At 49.6% G+C, this 17920-nt stretch overlaps 1 protein-coding gene across 3 annotated transcripts in view; it reads right to left on the minus strand.

Annotated features, from left to right (window-relative positions):
- PLXNA2 (plexin A2) overlaps positions 1-17920 on the minus strand; it is a 207889-nt gene that overhangs the window by 174429 nt on the left and 15540 nt on the right. For all 3 annotated transcript variants that reach the window (XM_044757632.2, XM_070496819.1, XM_044757634.2), the window contains exons 2-3: positions 6642-7909; positions 1221-1403 (exon numbers count right to left, since the gene is read on the minus strand). In XM_044757632.2, the coding sequence (XP_044613567.2) occupies positions 1221-1403; positions 6642-7874 (1416 nt within the window). In that variant the 5' untranslated portion in view covers positions 7875-7909. The remainder of the gene's footprint in view (positions 1-1220; positions 1404-6641; positions 7910-17920) is intronic.

The raw sequence follows: 17920 nt of genomic DNA on the forward strand, positions 1-17920 counted from the left end.
GGGACCACGCTCATCCTCTCTTCCCTGTGCCGAAAAGCACAAGACTGTGGACCCAGACAGAGGGCACAGGACAGGAACAAGAAGGAACCTCTCCACAGAGCCAGGAAAGAGTTAAAGGGCTTTGGTATCATGAGAAGCAGAAGAGGTCTGGAAGGTTCAGCACCTCCACATAAAACCAGACCAGTATTTCTCACCTTCTCTGGCAGCAACCCAGGACAAGCAGAACATGGAAATTCTTCCTCAGGCTCCCTCCCTGGCACCCTCCTTCCACATTCCCAAACAACCTTTCTCCAGAGGCTCTAAATGGATTAGGAGGAAAGAGCTACAGGGGTGATGTCAACATCAAAGGGTGAGATTCAGTGAGGCCTTGCATGTGCCTTGATCCACAGGTGGTGGGACTGGGGCACGGTGGCAGGAGGGTAAGCTTGGGAAAAGGGATTAGCTGGGACCGGAAAGAATGTGGCTGCTGTAATCCCACATAATGAACCAGATTGTGCTCCGTCTCTGCACCCTAAGCACCAGACAAGCAGGTACAAGCTGTTGGCTTTGGCCTGCCGTACAAGAGGCCTCCAGTGCTGCCAGCCCCAGACAGCCCGTGCCCTCCAGCTGGCAGAGGTGCCCAGGGCAGGCACGGGATAAGATGTCTACTTCCTCCTGGCAGCTCAGGTCTTGGAGGGTGGGGCTGCTGGGGGGAAGTGCCTGTGATTGCAGGAAGAGGGAAGAAGCAGAATGGCACCACATGCCCTCGGAGAGCAGCAGCGCCATTTGCCCGGTTTCTCAGCATTGGGATTCATAATCTCCTTCAACCAGCTGCTCTGAACTCAACAAAGACTTCTGACCAGGACATTCAACTCTGCAGGCCGTGCAGAGGGATTTATGATGTGGGTGATTCATAATACAGAGAGTCAAAAAATCAGTTCTACGTGATTTGGAGATAAAGAGTGATTTCTTTTCCTCCTTTAGGCAGATGCACCTTCTTAATTCCTTAGAGTCTGGGCAATACTGAAATAATTTGCATTCCCTAGATGCTCATTGACTAATGGCTGGGGGAAGCAGCTAGAAGACAAGACACAAAATTAGCCCTCCTATTCTAATCTCCCCCCGCCCAAGAAAATTAAGAGTTGCCTGTACTTACGTCTCGAGCAACAGCTCCCTTCCAGAAGGGGTTCTCAGCTGAGGAGCTGAACGGCATGGGCGCGTCTGGGCTCCCAGACTCTTACCTTTTTCAGCTTGCCGCTCTTAGTTCCCACAAAAACCACGCTGTAGCCGTTGTAAACATAGGAGGCCACTGAGGTCATGCGGTCCCGGCTGGTGGTGTACAGGGTCAGGCCCTCCACTGGAGTCGAGCCTCCAAGTGGCTGGTTGATGTCCAGTCCACAGAAGTTGTCATCGATGGGGACAGGCTGGAGCGAAGGGGAGGAAATTGGAGTGAATAGCAGCGAAGGCATGACAGAGTCATTCTACACTAACCCACGCCTGACCGCCAGCCCTAGGACACCGGGCCTCCGAGAGGGACAGACCTGGGGTTCAGGGGTGTAACACACGATGTACACAAAAATGTCTCACCAGCTGACCCACCAATCCTACACTGGCTCCCCTGAAACCAGACGGAGGAACCAGCAGCCTGCATCTCACTCACCTGCAGTCACCCATTCACTTTTCTGCCAAGAGATCCAGGGTAATTTGTAAGGCTGATTGCTAGAACTCATTTTCTAGTCATTTTAATGTCCCTGTGGACCATGCCATTCTGTGGTGATCTTTCTATTTAGACAATGGAGGTTCAATCTAAAGGCAACACTATAGGATTTCTACCAGCCTGGAGAGGCTTTCTTGTTTGTTTCTTGAGCTGCAAGGTCTGCCTTTGGGCATAAGGCATTTTAAGCCATTGAATTATTCACCGCATCCTACACTGGGGATAGATTAAAAAGGGTCATCATAATATCGAGCAGGGCCTTATACTTGGGAATCTACATAATCTACATAAACCTCAGTTTCTTCATTTGTCATACTACCTGGCCACCTTTCTGGGAGAATTATTGAGGAGCAAATAAAATAATGCATCAAAAGAGTTTTGTTAAGCTGCACGATGATTTCCCCTATTGTATTACAGGTCTTCAAAAATGTTCAGGTAGCTATAAATAAAAGAGAATTCTGGGGGCAATGACCTTCCTATTACCAGGCTTTTGAAGGCAGTGGTGGTGTGCCTGTATAAAGAGTATCTTTCAGGAGAGACTGGGGCACTTTTGAAAGATGATCACCTTGAGCATATAAAAACATAGCTGGACAGAAAGTGAGAAGACCTCAATTTCAGCCTCTGCTGTACCACTAAGCGGCTGTGTAAACTTGGACCAGTAACATCCTCTTTCAGGGCTGCTCAAGGGGATGCTAAATTGATTATTTCTAAGATTTCATTCAGTTAAAATAATAAAAAAAAAGACTATCCTTCCTGAGCACAGGTGCTGTGGAGGGCTTGTATCTCTGCACAGTGCCTATCCTGGGGCTGGCCATGATGGGTCCTCTGAAATGCTCCAGGTGACTACACACCATGGAATCCTGTAGGCAAAAGCTGTAGACTCTGGGCAAGAAAGAGCCCTGAGTCTTGTGGCAGCTGGTCCTTCTGGGTCTGGAAAGGCATCCCAGAGGTGGAAGGAAATGACTGTCGTGGGAAGCATAGAAAACATCGGGGAGAAACCTGTAACCTGTTCCCCTCAACCCCCTCCTCACACCGACCAGGGAAGAGCGGGCTGACGAGTCATTCCCTGAAAGCCTCACTTCCTTGGAATAACTGGTTTATGAGCCAGGACATGTGATTCTTCTGTAAACCAGGGACTTCCCTTCCATTCCCATCTCAGATCCAACGGCAATAGGGACTCATATCTTGTGATTTCTTGGTGTTTTATAACGAGCTGCTGCTCCTGCTACTGCTAGGAATGGTGGTGCGGCCCGTGTGTGTGTGTGTGTGTGTGTGTGTGTGTGTGTGTGTGTGTGTACACTTCAGGAAAAGGAACTTATTTTAGGTTAAAGATAACCTTGAACTCTGGGTAATATGGAGCCCCACACAGCAAAAGGGATAAGCTTCTCAGGAAGGAAATGAAGCAGTAGTATGCTGGAGCCAGCTCATGAGGGATGACTGTACATCTCTGCACCCTGCATTAAAAGTGACATCACATTGGTGGCTTAAAATCATCCATTGTGGGAGTATTTACACCATGGAAATTGACAAATGCTTCTAATCAAGGCTCCCCACCTCCCACCACCATTGCCTGCATATAGCCATGTTTCATATTTACCAGCACATCATGGGAGCCAATCATTTAAACTTCAGGCTCCCTACAAAGGCAGGTCAGAGGAATCAGCTACTGCTTTGTACATTTTCTGCTTCTCTTTCTCATCTCTACACTGTAGGCAGCAGGTGCCCTGGTAAGATTGAGGAAATCTGGACTGTAGTCCTGTCTCTGCCACTATCCAGCCATGTGACCTTATGTCAAGTACCCTCTCTGAGCCTGGATTTTCTCATCTGTAAAGTGAAAGGATTAGACCAGACAATCGTCAAGCTTCCTTTCAGCTCTGAAAGTCCTTGATTTCATGACTTCAGTTTCTTTCCCACTTTCTCCAGGGTCTGGCAAGGCTGCAGAGTCTGTGCACATGCATAGCTTAAGCCAGCTTCTGAGAAATGATGACAGAAGCAAAAAACTTGCTGGTGATTGTGGATTTCTCTACATCTATACTGAATCTAGAATCTTCAGATTGGCTGGCATTTCTTTCTTTCTTCTCTAACTTGTCAGATATTCCCAAACACCTGATGCCTCTTTACTTTCACTCAAATGGTAAGAGCGTGGAGTGTGGCTTTCCTTAGAACAGCAGGGCTAAACAGAAAGAACTTGGACTCAGAAATATGGGCTAAACTGAATTACCATCCCTGCTTTGTCATTTCTAGTTGTATGGATGTAAGCAGTTTATTTAGTCTTTGTGGGTCTTTGTTTTTCCATCTGTAAAATGGGGATGATAATCTTTGCTTTATAGGATCTTATTGAGGATCAAGTGAGATAACACTTACATGGCCCAGCATAGCCTTTAGGACATAGCTACTATTAAGTGAGTGATATTCCCTTCCTCATCCCTCTTCTGGGGGCTGAGCTCAAATCCTTTATCTGAGAGTTCCATGTTAGTCCAGAGATCATGTTAAAATTAAGCCCTGGAACCACAATATCTCTGGGTCCCCAGGTCTGGGACTCCTTGAATTACAAGGATTTTAAGAGGTCTCTCTTGTTGTAACCCTTCCACCCCTCTGTCAAGGCTGCACCAGAAGAGTGTAATGCTCAAGGGTGGTGGGGGCAGCAGTGAGGGGCTGTTCTTTCTGAAGTCCTGGTCCTACCTGCTGTCACCTTTCTCCCAGTGCCTGTGCTGGTCTTTCTTTGGTCACTAGCCCGGGCTTGTCTCTGCAAACCACTGGAGCCAGAGAAGGGTGGCGGCTTCCTCTTCCCTCTGGCTCAGAAGCAGGCAGGAATCAGCAGTTTCCTCCTGACAAGGCCCCCTCTGGGCAATGGGGACCGGCAGGACTCCATAAGGGAGTTAACCCTTGCATTTCCTCTCCACTTCTCCTGATTGGCTGGGGCCATAGGTTACAGAATTTCAGTGCTATAAAGAACTCTGGAAATTATCTAGTTCAACCTCCTCATTTTATAACAGTGAAATAACAGCAAATAACTGGTTCTTTATGATGATGATTAATATTACTAATTATAGCTGCCATTTATTGAATGCTTATTATGTGCCAGGTATTGTGCTAAGCATTTTACATACATTTTCTATTTAATCCTCATAATAACCATAAAAAGAGGGTACTATTATCTCTATTTTAAAAATGAAAAAATTACAGCTCAGACCAGGGACATAACTTGCCCAAAGTCATACAGTTTTAAGTGGTAGAACTGATTTTTAAACACAAATCTGTTGGATTTCAAAGCCTATTGTCTTAACTTCTATCCTATCACACCAAGCCAATGTGGAACCAAGCTCTGTAGAAACAGAAGTGGAGCCAGGACGTGATCTCTTTTCTTGCTTTAAGAAGTGGCTTTTGGTCCCAATAGCAGGCACATTCAATGTAGGGTACTCAGAAGACAGCCATATGGGCCCCTTGGTCTCAGATTTTTCCCCAGGCTGCAGATCCAGAGTCCACAGCACTTTGCACAGAAATCTATCTGAGCACTTGCCACATGGCATAACAGTTAACTAATAATGGTAAACCTAACAGGTCAGGCATGGTGCTAATCTTGCCACATATTATACTTTATATATATTGTATAGTATATCTGATCATCCCATGAGGTACGTATTATGATTCCCATTTCACAGATGATAACGTAGAGATGTTAAGTTACTTCTGAAGCCAGGAAGCAGCATAGATGGAATTTGAACTTTGTCTCTGAAGCCTGAACTCTTAGCTACTACATTACATTGCCAGCTATTTTTATCTCTCTCTTTCTCCCACTAGATTATGAGATACGTGAGAACAGTGAAGACATCTTTTTGTGTTTGCATTCCCAGTGCCCAGTACGGTGCTGGGCACTCAGAATATCTTATATTTTCTTATAAATGGATGGAGGGATGAGTGGATGGAGGAATCTGGATGGATAGAGGGAGGGAATGAATGAATGGATGGAGAGATGGGTAGATGGATGGATGGATGGATGGAGTGATGGATGGATAAATGGATGGATGGATGGATGTGTGGATCATGGTGACCACTTAGATGGCAGCATCTTGCCCCTCACAGGACAGTGCTTGCTACTGATTTTCTATCTCTGCTGTCCTCCGATCTGGATCCTGAGCTCCCCTTCCTCTCCTATTTTCCTTTTGCCCAGACTCCTGATTCTTCTTCTCCAGTTGTCAATCTATTAGTCAAGCTTGACTGCCTTCCTTCTCCTCTGACTTACATATCCACTTGCCTCCCCAATCCCCTGACTTGGCCTCACAGTGGCCCACAAGGCCCCACATATACAAGATCTGGTCCTTGTTATCTCTGACCAGGCTCATCTCCTACCACCCTTTCTTCCACATGCTCTGAGCCCACTGTGATATCCTCCCTGCTGTTCCTCACACACTCCAGGCATGCCCTGAATTCTCTGCACTTGCTGCTCCCTCTCTCTGGAATGCTTTCCCCAGATACCCTCATGGCTCATTTCCTCACCTCCCTCAATCTTTGCTCAAATGCCACTTTCTCAATGAATCAATCCTCTTGGGTACTACCTCTCCCCACTTCCCTGCTTTATTTTTCTCTATGGCAATTATCACCATTTGACAGAAGAGCTGTTTTATGTATTTATTGCCTTGCCTCACCAATCAAAGCTCTATGAGGGCAGGGAGCTTCACTGTATGGTTCCCACTGAAGCCAGCGGTGCCTGGTGTGGTGGGGGCCCCTCGAAATATATATTTGGAATGACTCAGTGGATCAACAAACATGACCCAAGTGTCTGTACACATCAGAATGTGTGTTATTGGTTACTCCCCATAATGTGAGCCTTGAAGCCTCTCTCATTTTAGGCCCATGGTGGTCTGGAGCAGCATGTGCAATGGGGCTCTGGAAGGAAAGTCAGAGCCCGAATCTCAGACCAGGAGTAGAGCGAGTTGACCCTCCTTACCGCCTTGGTGCACTGGACATCCTTCCCCAGCAGCCAGTTGAGCTCCAGATTACCCTCCCCCTGGTAGCAGGACTGCAGGCGCTCCTTGATCTGCAAGTTGATGGCCCGGATGGGGAAGGCACAGAGGGCAGAGTCATCTGGCGGGTGGTGATATTGCTTCTGCCCTTTGGAGAAGATGGCAAAGAGCACGTCATCCTGACTGCTGATGTTGAAGGCCTGGGCCAGGGAGTCCCCAGGCTTGGCGAGGTAAGCAGCCTGCAGGAGGCGGTATTCCACCCCAGCCCGAGTACAGCCGAAGGGCAAGGACACGTAGGAGTGGAACTTGGGGTCATCCTTGCAGAGACGCACGATGCGGGAGGTGTAGAAGAGGTCTCCAGCGGAGTTGATGGCCACGCCTTCCGGGGTCTCGGGCTGGACAGTGAGGAAGTAGACGAAGCCCCCGCTGGCGAAGCCATAGATGTAGAAGATGTCAAAATGGGAGACCAGGGCCAGGGTGTCCGAAGGGATCTTGATGAGGGAGGAGACGAAATCACTATGTAGCTCGTAGTCAAGCATGGCAGAGGACTCCGGGTCACGGGGCAGCTTCCGACTGGACAGAGTTGGGAAGTAATCTTGCTTTCCATCCACGGCAGTGCCAATGAAGAGCTTGCCATCCTCGCCCTCAGAGCGCACGATCACCCCATACATCGTCCCCGTCTTGTTGACGCTGGACAGGTAGTGCTCCTTCTTGTGGGATGGCTCCACCAGGATGAAGAGGTCGTCCAGCCTCAGCAGCTTGCAGACGCCCTGGTAGAGGCTCCCGCAGGCCAGCAGGCGGTTCTCAGAGTAGTCAATGATGAGCAGCTTGTTGACGTTGTTGGTGAGGGTCAGCACCTCGCTGCAGGGCTGCACGATGAGGGGTGGGTAACAAGACTTGTTGTCCTCTTCCGGCCCGGTCTTGTGAGCCACCTGGATGGTCAGGTTGCCCGTCAGTTTGTACACCCGGTTGATGGCCCCCACGTACACCGCCCCCGTCCCTCGGTGGACAGTCAAGTGGTTGAAGGTCCAGTCACGGTTCTCAGAGTGGAAAGTGCTGAACTGAGGCATGCCGGCGGCCTGGGGGGCCAGCATCACCCAGACCACCGAGAGCAGGACCACAGACCAGCTGTCAACCTCTGCGGCCCGTGGCCAGGGCCTTCTCTGTTCCATTCTGAGTGGGGTGAGGACGAGGAGACAGATCCTCTGAGCTCTCATCTACTCCACCTTCCTGGCTTGGCCCTTACATGGTTCTGGAAAACACAAGGCAGAGTGGTCAGAGGAAAACTAAGTCCTGGGAGGTGTGAATAGGATTGCTTGACCCAGGGTCCCAGTTCTGGCTAGCTCTGTGAGTCCTTTCCCTCTGTATTTCAGTTTTTCTATTTTTAACATACTTTCTCCCTCTTCGGGCTGTTCAGGGAATCCTATTATCTATTTTGGTCTCCAGCCTTTACGCTGTAAAATGCTTTTTTTCGCTTTACAAAGCATCTCTATTTCTGTCCTCTTAAGACATCGTTTTTTATTTCTCAGAGAGGTTAAAAGGCTGTTTAAGTTCACCTAGCCAGTTGAGCCCCGTGTCAGACTAAAGCCAGTCTTCCCTACCCAGTCGTCACATCTGTCCTCTCCCAGTCAAGTGGAAATCTCTCCTGTTCTTTAAAAGCTTGTTAGTCAGGCCCTCTCGTAGGCTCTCCCTGTCAACTGCTCCCAGAGTCTGATAACGCAAACACAATTCCTCCTTATGTCAGACTTCCATCCCCACACAATGCTGCGTTTCCTTACTTTCTCGTGCTCTGTCCTCCGCAGGGAAGAAGGGCTGGTCACCCCGAATAGCAGTGCCTCTTGCTGCCCCTCAGCCTCATTCTTTGCAGAAAGAAGAGTCCCTGATCATTTGCTGTTAAACTTGTTAGAAAAGTGAAATGCGTGCTGGCCAACAGGACTGGCATTCCCACATGTGCCATTCAGGAGCCTGAAAAGCTCCAGGGAGATGGATGGACAGCCCCCCATGCTCCCCTGGGACAGCAGGATGCCAGCCACTGCCTCCCCAGTGAGCGGGTGGCCAGGTCCTGGGGAGATTGCTTCAGCTTGTGCTTTTCGGCAGGTGGGCACAGGGGGAGCCGCCTCCTTGCTAATGGAGACAGTTATCCGAGTCCAGCTTCAGCTACCTGGGCAAGAGTTCTGGGTTTGGGAACACGTAGGGAGGAGCAAAGGGAGACGAGTCGAAGGTCAGTCTCATTCCAACCACTGCTGGTGCCCCGGGACTGTCAGGATCCATGATGTCAACGTGGGCCTCAGCCTGCCCTACCTGAAGCCCAGCAAGTCTCCTGCCCAGACTCCTTTGCTCCTTCCCCTCCCTCCAGACCCCCAGGCTCTACAGCTTTTCCATATTCCTAGGAAGCTGCCCAGAGGGGCAAGGTGGGCCTCCTGGGAGAGCTTCTGGAGACTCCTGGGCAGGGGCTGGGGGAATGGAGCCTGACCCATCCCTCTAACAGCACTGCTCCTGATTCGTATGGGGAGGGACAGCGGTGGCAGTGGGCAGAAGCAGAAGGAGGGAGCCATGAGCTGTCTAGCAGAGAACTCTTTTTCTCCAGATGGACAGATTGTCCGGCAACCTTCTCAGACAAGTCCAGGCAGAACTCTGGGCACAGGAGACAGCAGCAGTGGAAACACCCAAGCCAAAAGGAGGAAGAATTTGCTCCAAGGCAGCTTAGGAGAGTCCTGTCTCCTTCCACCCCCCACGCTGGCTGAACTGGGTAAGAATTAGAACTGATGCCCCTTTGGGAAGCCCCACAGTCTTTGCTCTGTATCTTTTGAAATTCTCCTTCCTCCTCCTCAACTCTGCATCCCTGACAGGCACCATGGTGCCAGAGGTGGCCCTACATGACTGCTCTCCAACCAGGCTCCACCAGGGTGTTCTGGGGTGATTCATGAGGCCCCAGGCTTCCTTGGAAAGAGGAAGGCAACGGCAGCATGAGGCCCAGGCTGACCTCAGAGGCTCCGACACAGCCCTTCCGGCCCCACGTGCACACCGGCAAAGCCTCTCCACAGCCAGAGCTTTCGGTTTGAAAACCAGGGGTTATTTTTAGCTATGTCCTGGGGCCGGTAGCAGGACGTGAATTCCTCAAGAGGAGCTGCGGAAAGGAAATAACAGAATCCTCACATTCCCCAGCTGGATAGGGAACTGCAAGAGGCAGTTCTGTGCATGGCCCTGTCTCCGGGAAGAAAAGCTCCTTTGGCACCAGGTGCAGGGCAATGTGTCCCCCCGAGGAGCCATGAGGAGGATCATAATTGTCACCTCGCTGCTGCGCTTGGGGTTCTGTCTTTTAGAAAGAGCTCTCTGAGACCCTCTGGGAGTGAGTTTGTGGGCAGGATGCTCCTGCCTTCTCCATAACATACATGCCACACATACGTTTAGCCCGCAGGGGGAGGAAGAAGGTCTTAGTAGCAAAGATAACACCAAAGGACACGGGGTGAGGTTAAGATCAGCCATCTCACCTCCCTGCCCGATCTGCTCCAGAGACACAGTTTGAATAGTGGGTGGCTTTTGTTATTAGGTAGAATCGGGGAACAAATTTGGGACCTTGGGCAAGTCAAGTCTCATCTCCCTTTCTGGCAGAATGGGGATAATTGCTGTATCTACCTCTCAGGTTGTCATCAGAGTAAATGAGATAATGCAGGGAAACCTCTTAGCACGGAATGGCACGCAGTGAATGCTCAGCTTATGCTAGTTATTATTATCACTGAAGCCGCCCCAGGAGACTGCACTTCAGGAATCCTGCCAGAGCGCCTGACTTCTCTCTTGCTCATATCTTTCCTTTCCATGGGAATGAACACTGTGGGGAGACCTTTGATCCCAAGCTCACCTTGACCCTGTGAAGGGGCTCATTCTGAGAAGCAAGCATCAGTGGAAAGGGAATAGATCCAAGGTGATCATCTCTATTATACTACTGCACAAGTCCCAGCATAGCCTCTCTGCAGCTTGCAGGGAGGCTGCTGGAGGTGCAGGATCCTGAGAGTTGAACTATGAGCGGTAAAACTGGCCTAGTGGGTAGAAGACATGAAGTCCCAGGACAAGAGGAAGAGTGGGGGACTCAGGAGCCCTGGATTCAAATCCTGCCTATGTCATCCATGAGTTATACAGCTTCAGATTGCTCTAGCATCTTCCCGAGCCTGTTTCTTGATCTTGAAATAAAGGGTGTTTGAATTAACTGATTTGTAAGATTTCTCCTCTCAGATGAAATGATCCCTTGAGGCTTGCTTCCTTCAGCTTCTAGAGTCTGTGACTGAGACAGCAGCTGAGGTCCTTCTGTCTACCTGCTAAGGCTGGTTAGGCCAGGAGTTCTCAAGACCATGACAGCTGGGCCGTTTCCTCTCACTCCTCAATCCACGTCTACTCTGGAACAGACTGTTCCTGGTGACCAGCCAAGTGAATTCACCCCACAGGGCTCAAAGGTCGCCCATCTGGGAGTAGCAGGCACTGGTGCATTGGAGTCAAGAGGAGGCCTGATCTCCCGGAGTGCAGGGGTAGCAGGGAAAGCTCGCACTCCACCCTGAGAGTGTGGTTTTCACAAGGACAACTGACTTCAATAGCAAGTTGATAGCTCTGTCTTTCCATGCCAAGGCTGATGTTACCAGGTAGCTGTTCCAAAGTAGGGCCCAGCTGGCAGGGATCAAGCCTCCTATCCAAGTTCAGAGGGAAGCAGAAGGGCACCCACCTTTGTACCTTTGATGAGAGGCAGCGTGGTGTAATGGTTAAATGCATGGGCTCTGAATTTAGATGCTTAGATTCAAACAGAGCTGATAGCTCTGTAAACTTGGTCAAGGTACTTAGCCATTCTGTTCGCTGTTGCACTAGCTGTATAAAATGGCCTCTACCCCATAGGATTATTATGATGAAATCGGTTAATACATATAAAGCACTTAGAATAGTGCCTGGCCCATTTTAAGTGTTCAAGATACATCAGCTTTTATTAGTAGTAATTTATTTGTCAATATTTCCAGGTCTTCGCCTCCATCTATTCCATGATGTGTCTCAGAATGAACTTTGCATCCTCAATTTGGTAGAAGCCAGCAAACATGGGCCTATGACTTTGTACACCTAGCATTTCCTCCTAACCCCAATTTTCTGCTAATGTCAACCTCAGGAGTTTTCTCTTAATCACAAGGCCTTTTTCTTTCTGTGACATCTCCTCTCCATCTAGTTTGTGGAGCACTTTGCCACATGCATCCTCAAGAGCCAAAACTTGCTTTGTCTCTGTTCTCCTCCCAGCTTTCCTCTCCCCTACCCCAAGTCTCAAACCAGAACATGCTTCTCTGGGACGCTCACCCAAGGCGGGGAGCCAGGACATCTTACTCAGAGCACTCCCCATGCTAAGGAAAGGCCACACTTGCCTCTGTGAGAAGCAAGTGTCACTAAATACTTTATTTGGAAGGTCTGATGACACCATCTCCCCGATCAGGATTCAGGAGGCAGGTGTTGGTGACAGCCAGTGAAGGCATCTAATACCTTCCTGATCAACTGCTGCAGGCGTCAGTGGCAGAGCAGGGAGGAAATGACAATCAGGCATTTCCAGTTCGGCTCAGTGCAGGATTCTCTCCTCCCTCTGTTGCCTTTTTCAGGAGATCTGGGTGCATATGCCTCTGTGCTTTCACTTGGCCTTCCCTATTGCAAAAGGAGCTGGTAGGAAGAGGAGTCAGAGTCGAGATACGATTTTGCCAAATGGAGTCAAAGCTCATGAGAGTAGATCTCACACCCTTGGATCCATCTGTAGCTCCACAACCACTATCTGCATTCTATCATCACTGTTACCACCTCCATCACCACCACCTGCACCCTCATCACCAGCACCAGCACCATCTTGGCTATATTTTTCCTAACAATAATAGCAAAAGGTGCTCATTATTATGACTGCACCTACTAGGTGGCTCACACAGCCAGGGTCCTGAGAAGCCAGATGGTGACAGAGAAAAGGTAAGCATGGCAACGCGGGCTATGACGTCAGAGGAGGTAGCAGCTGCTCCCAGGATTCACCCCAACCTCCTACCTCCCCCATGGCAGAGGGAAGCCTGTCCTATTCCTCAGCTCTCCTTTCTAATTAGAGATGCCTTTAAAGCAGGAATTCAGGGCCAATGCTGAAGGTGATTATAAGATTAATCTGCCACCTTTTTTTTTTTTTTTTTTGCTAAGGAAGAGTCACCCTGAACTAACATCCATTGCCAGTCTTCCTCTTTTTTTTTTTGCTTGGGGAAGACTAGCCCTGAGCTAACATCTGTGCCAATCTTCTTCTATTTCATATGTGGGATGCTGCCACAGCATGGCTGATGAATGGGGCAGGTCTGTGCCGGGGATCCAAACCTATGAACCCTGGGCCGCTGAAGCAGAGCGTGCAGAACTTTAACCACTTGGCAAGGGGGCTGGCCCCCTACTTTTTTTTTAAGATGAAAAAAAGCAAAGCTCATTGAAAGAGCCAAATTGTTCAAGGTCACCCAAAATGAGTCGGGGACAGGCTGCAATCAGAATCTAGACCCTGTGACAAAAAGTCTAGTGCTTCCTGCACCATAGGCAAAAGGGTCCTGGGAATCAGTTATGTTCTGCCTTGAGGCTGCCCTGTTTTGGGGAAAGAAGATGCCTTTTGATCATGGTGGCCCCATGATGGGCAGAAGTGAGCCTGGCACTTGGCCTTGACAGGGAAGTGGAGGATTAAGGGGCAGGGGTTGTGAAAGAGACACTGCCAGAATGGCTCCCTTCTGTGTTGTGGACAATGACCCCCTCTGATCTGCTCTAGGCCCAGGCAGGCCCACACAGTTGTCACACCCAAGAATGGCACCTACATTGTGACTTGGGGGCTATCGTGTCCTGTGCCACATCCCTCTGAGCTACAGACAACCTCACAGACAGTTCAGATTTAGCCCAAGCACAGGAAGCTTCTTCCCAAAGAGTTAGAAATGCAGCAGAAGGGACTAAAGTGACATATGAAGTGGGACATCCTGTCTAGAGAGGATCCTATGGGGCCTACTGCCAAGAAGACTATGGAATTTTCTGATATTGAATTTTCCCAACAACTGTCTAGGAATAAGTTTACCCAGGGGCAGGGGATTGGTCCCAATGACCTCAGAGGGCTCCTTTTGGTTTGAGATTTCTATGCATTAAAGTCTATGAGGATAAAATGTCTAAATCCATGATTCTGGGGCCCCAGCTTGTCCCCTGTGGGCGAAATGATCCTGAAGGACTCGTCATAACGCCATTTGCGTGGTTGTACATGCAAACATTCCAAGTGTCACTCTGTCGAAGACCAACCTCAGAGGTAGTCCAGGCACGTCGGGGAGCCCAAGGTGAGGGAGAGGGCAAAGGCAAAAGCCCCGGGTAATGCCGGCAGCTGAAAGGCCTCAATTAGAGTGAAAGGAGTTATCTGGTATTTAAATAATTATTAGATTGAAGGAATAATCATGGGTTTGAGCTGATTTTTTCCCCACTGTCACCCTGATGGCGTCTATAATATTATTATTCAAATGCCCATGATTCTCATTGAGAAGAGCCCATGAGAGAGAGGGGGAGAGGGGGTGGCGAGCAGGGAGGGGGTGGGAGAGAGACTCATTTAATCTCCATGTGACAGGGCTGCAGGAGGTACGATTAGTCTTTTTCTTATTTCAGCTGTCACTCATGCACAGACACCGAAGATTGTTATTAGCGTATTTTATGCACGCGATTTAAGAGAAGGGGGGGCACGCGTGGGGAGAGGGGGAATTTCCTACAGAAAATAACGGGACCAAAGGAACAATTTAGATGTCACTGCTATACCAGCTGCGTTTGCTTCATTTCCCCAGACTCTGTGCTGTTATGGGAAGCTAAGTGGCTACCCGTCGCCCGAGTGAGCGAGAAGGAAAGTGAGGGGAGACAGAGGAGCAAAATGGGCCTCTGCCTACCACGCCTTCTTGGCATCTTCCCTGAGAAGGTGAGACAGACGTTGCTGTGGCCCTCCTAGGGTGTGTCAACACAACTTTTGGTGACAATGTCTATACAGTCACCTTCTCTCACCATGAGAAAGGAGATCCCTGACTTGTCATGATATGCGGTTCTTTTCACAGATGGATAAACCAGGTCCCTCTCCGATAAGCAAGGAGTAAGACAAGGAAACTTATTCGGGGAGGCCTGAACATTCCAGATCAGCAGTAAGGGAAATACCCATGTTCCAGGTGGTGAGGCAATGAGGGGCTGCGCAACGAGAGCTGTGCCCTGGCAAAGGGAGGGAACAAGGCCCTTGGATCCCACACGAGTGCATGACAGCGATGGACTCTCTACCTCTCAGACAGCAGGGGGGACAGGCGCAGGGCGACAGGGCCAAGTGCAGGGGCTGGGTCCTGGCAAGAAAGGCAGGACGGCAGGTGTTAGAGGTGAAAGCATGTACCCCCAAAATTCCTATGTTGAAACCCTAACCACTGGTACCTCTGAATTTGGAGGTGAATGTATTTGGAGACAGGACATTTACAGAGGTAATTAAATTAAAATGAGGTCTTTAGGGTGGGCCCTAACCCAAAAGGCTGGTGTCCTTATAAAAAGGAGACATCTGGACACAGAGACAGACAGGCACAGAAGGAAGATGATGTGAAGAGACAGGGTTGTCTACAAGCCAAGGAGAGAGGCCTGGAGCAGATCCTTCCTTCACGGCCCTCAGGAGGAACCAACCCTGAGGACACCTTGACATTGGGCCTCCAGAGCTGTTGTCTAAGGCCCCAGTCTGTGGGACTTTGAGACAGCAGCCCTAGCGCACTAACAGAGCAGGGAGGAGTAAGGTACTCTAACATCTTGGTTTAGGAATTGTTCTTTTCAAGAAAATGGTGGTGTGCGTATGCACACACAAGCACCCATGTTTGAACAAGCCATCGCAAGGCCAAGACACTTAGAGAGCAGTTCTCTTAACATCTCCGTGAGGAATGAAGGCAGCACAATTTGTTTCCTCTTTCATTCAGCTGCAAACAGTGGCCCAGAGAACTCACTGGCTCTGCCTCTCCCAGCTTTATCCCCGGGGGGATCATTAGAATTGGGATTGGCCCATCTCTCACCTCTTGGGGTTTTCCTGCTGAGTGGTTCCCCTCCTTTTTGGCTCCCTTGCTCTCTTCTGCTCCTGCCCGGAAGAATCAGTGTGCCACTCGCCAGACTCCAAGAACCATACGGGATATTTCGGGACTCCCAGGGAGTGGTCTCCCTCCATCCCCACCCTAGCTCCTCCTCCGGCCTGTCCCGGGACCACTGCCTTTTCACGCCAGGGAGGGTTTTGCTGTTGGTTTCTTCCCAGGTCTCCCAGTGGGCTCTGATCGAGCCCTGGAAACCACACCAGCTCTCCCAGGGCCTTAGCAAAACATCCAGTGTTTGTCCTCTCCTCTCACAGGCTATAAAAGTTTGGAGTTGTCTCCCTGAATTATGAAGGGATCCAAAGACGTGCACTCATTTGAGGGGTTGAGGAGGGGAGGGGGCGCAGCTCCTTTCTGGGGCACTGGCTGGGCTGGCTTTGCAAAGTCAAAACAAGATTCATTACCCTGGGGCCGGGAGCAGGGAGATACACCGCCTGACCCTGCAGACCTGCCCCATATGTCATGGGCCTGTCAGAAATCTCCCAGAATTCCCTTTATTATCTAAAGGTCGCCACCCGGGCAGCGCTGAGAGAGCCCACGGTATAAACTAAACTACAAGAGCAATCAATTTCAAGCAGCTGCCTTCCCGGCCGCCCCTCCCCTTCTCTTCTGTGGGCTCTGCCCTCTTCAACCCCCTCTGGGGGTCGGCTAGGGAGAGGCACTGCCTTGCCACGGCCACCTCACCCCTGGGACAGAAAGAATTTCTGGAGCAGGAGGCCCTGGGAGTGCGCTTGCCCTCTGCACTATGGGAGGCTCATAAAGGTCACCTCACTTCTCCCCTGACTCTAAGCTGGACCCTACTTACACCACCCTAGCAGTGGCATTGCTGTTCTGGTAAGCATTACGGGATTAAAGGACAGGAAGAGGAATTCTCAGGCTCCTTCCAAAGGCAGGCAAGGGAATAAAAGTGGGGATATGGCTTTGCTAAACCGAGTCATGTTAGGAGACCTCATACCCTAAGGGCCATAAATAGCATAACAAAAGCAACTGCCATTTGTTGTCTGTAACACAAATAATAAAGAGGAGCAGCTATTACTATTATTTATTAACCACCTGCTACGCGGCACACTGTGCTCAATTCTTGGCATATGCAATGGATAATTTTGTGATTATCTTGCAAGATGGGTATTATTCTCCCCATTTCACAGATGAGAAAATGGAATCTCAGGAAGGTTGAAGAACCAGACTGGTATCATTCTGCTAGGAAGCAGAACTTCCTGATGCCCATGCTTTCCCCAGTATTCCACATTCCTAGATATTGAAAATTAATTTTTCAACCAAAGTCTCTTATCACTGGTCTGTGAAGACTCACTCTCATGTTAAGTAAGACCTGGGAAGTACTTTATTTTAAAGGTCAAAACTTGAGGCTCTCATCTCATTTTGATAATGGAGCAGGGCTGGGGGTGGGGGTGGTGTGGGCTGTAGTTATCTGTTACAAGGGGGAGTCCACAGGGGTTTGTGGCAAGTGGTGTGCTGCTCGCAGTTACCTTTCAGAGAAATTCCAAATGACCTTTGCAAGGAGCCCGGAGAAGTATCTCCTGCCTTCACATCCTATCCTTACTGTACACAGAAGAGCCAGGGACAAATGTGAGGTAGAAACAGGGCAGGACAGCAGGCCACAGGGTAGAAAGGGTCCAATTAAATGGTTAAATAAATTACAGTTACTCCACATAAAGGCATATTATGCTACCATTAACCGTAATGTTTTCAAAGAACAATGACACAGCTCCCAATTCACAGCAGTGGGAGAGAAAGGGAGGAAAAAAACGAGGGGAAGAAAAAAATCCAAACAAAACACTAGGCATTCAGTTGAGCTCTCAAGCAGTGGACTGGCCCTAAGAACCCACTTACTTTCCCCGGAAACTGTTCCCATCTTTCGCCTCTTGAAGAAAAATTTTAATGGCCCCGAGGAGTCCCCAGGTGAGAGCACGCCCTGTTCCTCTTGCAGACCCCTCCGCCTTTCTGTCCTCAATGGCTCCCATGGCCTGCCACTAAGTGTTCTAGGACTTCATCGTTGCATCTGGGACAGCGACCATTCAGGCCAGATCAAGGAGCATTTCCAGAAGTCAGGGCTCCCCAAAGTTCAGAAGAATAGGCCTCTTGACCAGCAAGTCTGGTGCTGCTTCCCTGAAAAGGGA

Source organism: Equus asinus, chromosome 25, assembly GCF_041296235.1.
Source record: "Equus asinus isolate D_3611 breed Donkey chromosome 25, EquAss-T2T_v2, whole genome shotgun sequence".
NCBI lineage: Eukaryota > Metazoa > Chordata > Mammalia > Perissodactyla > Equidae > Equus > Equus asinus.